Source organism: Petaurus breviceps, unplaced genomic scaffold (assembly GCF_028583685.1).
Source record: "Petaurus breviceps papuanus isolate PSGF00001 unplaced genomic scaffold, PetGlider_PUasm1.0 140, whole genome shotgun sequence".
NCBI lineage: Eukaryota > Metazoa > Chordata > Mammalia > Diprotodontia > Petauridae > Petaurus > Petaurus breviceps.
In genome coordinates this window covers 39929759-39935439 of record NW_027185698.1, presented here as the reverse complement: position 1 = coordinate 39935439, position 5681 = coordinate 39929759, and the positions used below count along the sequence as shown (strand labels likewise).

The following is a 5681-nucleotide window of genomic DNA, read 5'->3' as shown; positions in this document are numbered from 1 at the left end:
TGTGTGTGTGTGTGCGCGCGTGCATGTAGAGGGGAGGGAATTGATGAGAGGATGCTCTCTTTTCCTTTTCCTGAGAACCTCTTTTCTCCTTCCAAATCCTCCTACTTTCTTTCCTCTCCTTTTTCTTGTTCCCTCTTGCTTCTGTTCTCCCATTTCTTCTCCCTTTCCCCTCCTCTCTTATTCGCTTTCCTCCTCCCTCTTCCGTCCCCTCTCCTCCCTTTCCTCTCTTTCCCGTTTAGCTTCCCTCTTTCCTTCTCCTTTTTCTCCTGCCTTCCCTCTTCCCTCTGGCTCCTCCCAGGCTCCACCCCCCGCTCCCAGTTCGGCCAATCCACAGCCGAATCTCCGCTCAGCTGCAAGGCTCAAGCCGAGGCTCGGGCTCCGCCCACGGCTGTGGTTGCGGCTTGCGCTGTGCCCGGGGGGCTGCGGGGGTTGTTCGGCTGAGGCCCGGGCCTGGGGCTCCGGGGCGCAGGGTGGAGACGACGCCTTGCAAGGCTGTAGAGCCATGAACCCAGCGGAGCAGGTGGGCGACCGCCTCTCAGGCCGTCGCCCACAGCCCCAGTTTCAGCCTGAGCGGTCGATGGGCCCCCGCACCTTCACCATCGACAGCATCCTCCGCCCGGATCTGCGGGGGGCGCCGCGGCCTGGATACTGCTGGGGGCCTCGGGGACCTAGCCCAGCCCACGAGCCTCAGCAGTACGAGGACCCAGAGGAGGAGGAGGAAGAGGTGGCGGTGGAGGTCGGGAGGCGCGATCTCGGCTCGGGTAGGCAGCTGCTCCTCCTCCCTCTTCTCGTACCCTCCTCCCATCCCCAAACCCCAGCCTTCTATCCACACGGTTTCCCTTCTGTCCCACGTGAGGGGCAACTCAAAGGGCTGGGGAGAACTCTTGGCTAGAATTCCCTAGACTTGGGTTCTATCTAGTCCAGTTATAGACTCACAATATCATCTCATTCCAGACTGTCGCCTCTCTGAGTCTCAGTTTATTTCTCTGTCAAATGAATAAATTGGACTCATGGTCCCTAAGAACCCTTTTTAATCTGAGAGTCTATCAATCTGTGGCTTCTCTTTCCCACTCCTCGATTCGTCCTTCTCTGAATCCCCAAATCTGGTCTGAGTTCCTGTGGATAGCTCCATAACCATTCTGCTCTTCTTCCATATTTCCCTTTCTTTCCTACTTCCCCTCAATATAATCAGTCCCCACTCCGCTTGTATGTGTTTGTAGGGGTGGGGGTAGGCGGGTAGTGACATTTTTCTCTTTCCATTCCTTTCCCTGGGGACTGGGGGGCGGGGGGGGGGCGGAGGCGGGATTAGGCTCTATTCCAGTGTATCAAGACCGAGATGTAGTGGGGAGGCTGCAGACATCTGGAGGGGAGGAAGGAGATCTTGGGGGAGGAAGGAGCAGGAGGAGGAAAAGGAAGTGATGGAGAAGGAGGAAGAAAAGGAGGAAAAAGGGAAGGGGAATGAGGAGGAAAAGGAGGGAGAGGAAAAAGAAGATCAGAAAGGAAAGGGAAATACTAAAGAAGAGGAAGAGAAGGGTGAGGAAATAGAGAGAAGACTCATAAGAGGACGAAGAGAGGGGAGAATAGGGAAAAGAGAAAGAGGAAGGAGGAAGTGAAAGAAGAGGTTGATAACTGAATGAAGCCTAGTGGAAGGGGAGGGGGTGGAGACGAAGGGAGGAAGGAAGCCCAGTCCGCCGCCACTTAGTATCAGGAAGATCTCACAACCCGAGCTGTTCCACCCGACAGGAAAGGCAGAGAGCAGGAACCCCAGCCAGAGCCGGAGCCGGAGCTGCAGCCGCAGCCGCAGCCGCAGCCGCAGCCTCAGCGGGAACCCAAGCAGAAGCAGGAGCACGAGCCGGACTCGCGGCTGGAACCCCGGCGGTCAGTGTAGAGAGGGAGGCGGAGGCCTCCAGGGGGTCTCGGGGCCTAAGGAGCTACCCTGCCCCAGAGAGAGCAGCCCGGACACCACAGACCGAAGCGAGTGCCGAGCTGGACCATCTTCTGGGCCGCAGTCCAGCAAAAAGAAGACTAGGACCATCTTCTCCAAGAGCCAAGTGTTCCAGTTGGAGGCCACATTCGACGTGAAGCGTTACCTGAGCAGCGCTGAGCGCGCAGGCCTGGCAGCCTCCCTGCAGCTCACCGAGACGCAGGTGAAGATCTGGTTTCAAAACCGCAGGAACAAACTCAAGAGACAGCTTGCTGCCGAGCCCGATGGGTCAGTGGGGACCCAGGCTTCCGAGCAGGCCTCGGAGCTGCCGGCCCTTTATAAGGACTCGGCCTTCCTCAGTCGCTACCTGCTGCCGCTGTCCCTTCCCCTCCTATACCCCGGGCACAGCTTCCCATACCTCTGCCTCCCCCGGCCAGGGAAATATTTCAGTCTGCTAGACGGAGACGTATAATAGCTTCCTTTACTCTCCCTTGATTCGCTCGACTTTCTACCCCTTCACATACAATTTTTTCCCATCTTTTTTTTCCTCTCAGTCTTTTTGCTGTCTCTTTTTCTTCTCCATCTTTCTCTTTTCATCCTCGCTCTCTTTTTCTATTTTTCTATTTCTCCTTTTTTCTCTCCTCTACAACTTTCTCTCTCTCTCTCTCTCTCTCTCTCTCTCTCTCTCTCTCTCTCTCTCTCCTTCCCTTTCTATCTTCCCTACTGTCCTTTATTTCTTTTTAACTCTCACTAAATCCTGAATCCCAGAATTTCCTAACTCCCTTATTTTTGGGTCCTTTAATTTATCTCCCCTGAAAACATTCCCCCTTTCTCCTCTTTCTGCTTGTTTATTTCTTCAGTTTCAAACCCTAATTACCAAATATTTCTATGCAAACCTCTCGATTTTCTGAGATTCATTTCCCTTCATCTGCCCGACTGTCTCTCCTCATTCCCCTGCACTCCTTTCAGATCCAGTTATAATGAGAATCTTTGTTTCAAGACTAGCTTTTTCGGTCCAACCAGGCCCAGGGGGGGCAGAGTCGTGGCTTGTTTCTCTTTCAGTCGCTGAAGTGTCCAACTCAAATTTCTCTAGATCGGGGAACAGCTTCTCCCCTACAGGAGGGTGAAACTCAGCTCCGGGATCCCAGGATGGGTCTGGGTCCTTCCCGGGCCTCCCTGACATTGGTGGATTTGATCCTATTTGTCGGACTAGGTCCCAGCAGCCCCCACCATCTTCCCCACTCCCGGCAAACTCGAGGGACTCGGGACACAGGGCAATGCTGGTGAGACCGGGCCCAGCAAAGTCCTCGGCGCATCCTAGCGGGCAGTCACTGTGCAAGCAAGCACTTAGCCATCCTCCGCTACACCACCCCTAGCCCCACCACCCAATGCTGCCCGACCCTGAATAACCGACATTTCCCTCTGTTACATCTTTGCCTTTCCACTCCCCCCTCCACTCCGCTTCTCTTATTTTCACTTCAAAACAAAACAAAAATCCAACTCAAATCTCGTCTGCTTTCCTCGAATTTCTATTAACCGCCAGCCTCCCCCAGAGATGGTGGGAGATTATCAGTCTTAGAAGGGAAAGGGGTTTTCGGTCTTCATTAAATTCTCCAAATCCATCCTGACCATCTATTATCCCTTTGAAGGGTCTCGCAGTCCACATCCCTCCTCCACGGACCCCCACACGTACACATGACAACATTTTCTGAAGGGGTGATAGGCTGTGGAAGGGGGAAGGATTTATGCGCGACTCAGAGCCTAGTGCAAAGTGGGAAGGGCGCTAGTATAAGAGTCAGGAGAATTTGATTTTAAACTCACTCTATCCTTAGTTCCAGGAATAGCCTCTGACAAGGGGCATATCTCTGAGCCACACAGTTTCTTCATTTGAAAAATGAACGGGTTGAATTGGCTGACCTCTAAGATTCCTTTTCAGTATTAAACTGGTTATTTTCTGTCCTGAGATCCCTCCCTACTCCAATGTTCTATTATTCTAGGACATTTTAGCTACCCAAGGGCTTACCTTGCTGGAAACTATGAAGTTTGGCCAAGTTATTGTGCCTCAGGGAGAAAATGAACAAATCATAGGTTCTCTGATCTGAGATCTCCAGAGCCTGTTGGAAGGCCCAATAGAGCTGACTAGTCAGCTGTTAAGAGACTCCAGTAAGACAGTCTTACACACACACCTCCTCAAATCAAAGGGACCTTGGAAAATTTGGAGTATACTACAAAAATGGTTTAGTGCTACTGGGGGGCTATATGTATTCCTCTTCACCAAGGGAACTGCAAACTTTCTGCCCGCATGAACAAGTCCTGAGGATGGCCCTCCATCAGGGGTTCTTAATCTTTAATCCATGAACTTAAAATTTTTTTGATAACTGTGTTTCAATATAATCAATTTCCTTTGTAATTTTATGTATTTAATTTGTGTATTTAAAAACATGATTCTGAGAATAGGCTTCTCCACACTGCCAAAGAGGTTAAGGACTGCTGCACTAGAACATGTGGGTGGGAGAGTTTCAGGAAGGGAAAACTTTCTGATGCCCCTCAAATCAAAGTAGTATCTGTGAAGAATTGTATTGCCTCTCAGACTGATTGCTGTGGCCTCAATCTACATGAATACTGACCAGTGTTGTGGAGTCTGGAGGGCATTAGGGGACTGAGAGTTTTAGAGGGAGCATCACAAAAATCTGAGCTTAAAAGGACCTCAGAGATCCTGTAGGTGAACTCATATATGAAGAAGTATCTCCTGTAAAGAACATCTGATAGATGACCATTAGTCTCTTCTTCAGCGTTTCCAGGGAGAACAACCTGCTTTGAAATAGCTCGGATTATTATAAAGGATCCCCTATTCTTAGCTAAATTTGGCTTCTTGGCAAATCTTGCCTTCTACTATTGACTCCACTGTCTGAGACCCAACAAAACAAGTCTTCATTACAACCTTATTCTGCATAATAACCCCATTAGATACCTGAAGACAGCTATCATGTTCTCCTTACATCTTCTCTTCTCCAGGTCAAATGGCTACAATTCCTACAATCTTTACACTTAATGGTCTATAGTTTGCTCACCATAGTGGTTACCTTTATTTGGGCCTCAGTATTCTCTGTAAAATAAGAAAATTCTACTAGATGGTCTCAAGGTCTTCCACTTCAGACCATTGAATGACATTAGATAAAACCTGTCAACAGTCAAGAGGTATTATCTTCTTTCTCTCTTTCTCTCCCTTCCTTCCTTTCCCTTTCTCCCTTTCTTTCTCTCCCTCTCTTCCTTCCCTCTCTCCCTCCTTCCTTCCTTCTTCGTCCTTCCTCCTCCCTCCTTCCCTCCCTTCTTCCTTCTCTCTCTCTCTCCCCCCTCACCTTCCCTGGTCCAAGGCCCCTGGCACAGCTCACTAAGGGTTCCGGGAGTCATTGCCCAAAGCTCTGAATCAGCGCTTAACCACAGCATCAGCACATCCGGGACCCTTTTAAAGCTGTTGTTTTTAAATCACAAAAAATCCATTTCCCCAAATAGAGACTTCAAATTCTTTGCTGCAAAGGTGGCTAGAGAAACCTGCCTTGGCCCCTCCGGGCATCAGAAACCCTAGCATTGATTCTAATTTCCAGTCTTACAGTAGATCGAATTAGCCCTAATGGTTTTGCTGATGATTCAACTCCTTTTTCTCTAAAAGCCACCTCCTCACCACACCCTGCCCCACCTCCCTTGACCACCTGTTTTTTTTTAACTCCTCCATCCAACTCAACCAAAGGGCCATACA

The 5681-nt window shown here is 50.2% G+C and overlaps 1 protein-coding gene across 1 annotated transcript; it reads left to right on the top strand.

Annotated features, from left to right (window-relative positions):
- The first annotated feature begins 447 nt into the window (after positions 1 to 447).
- LOC138150698 (homeobox protein HMX1-like) lies at positions 448 to 3499 on the top strand. Its single transcript, XM_069074134.1, has 2 exons — positions 448 to 761; positions 1744 to 3499. The coding sequence occupies exons 1-2, from the start codon at positions 503 to 505 to the stop codon at positions 2394 to 2396; spliced, it is 912 nt and encodes a 303-aa protein (XP_068930235.1). The 5' UTR covers positions 448 to 502; the 3' UTR covers positions 2397 to 3499.
- Positions 3500 to 5681: the final 2182 nt, after the last annotated feature.

What these genes read in the sequence shown, in the direction of transcription:
- LOC138150698 (XM_069074134.1), top strand. Translation starts at nt 503, where the DNA reads ATGAACCCAGCGGAGCAGGTGGGCGACCGCCTCTCAGGCCGTCGCCCA. An exon ending in GAGGCGCGATCTCGGCTCGG is followed by an intron (nt 762 to 1,743) that starts GTAGGCAGCTGC and finishes TCCACCCGACAG; the next exon opens with GAAAGGCAGAGAGCAGGAAC.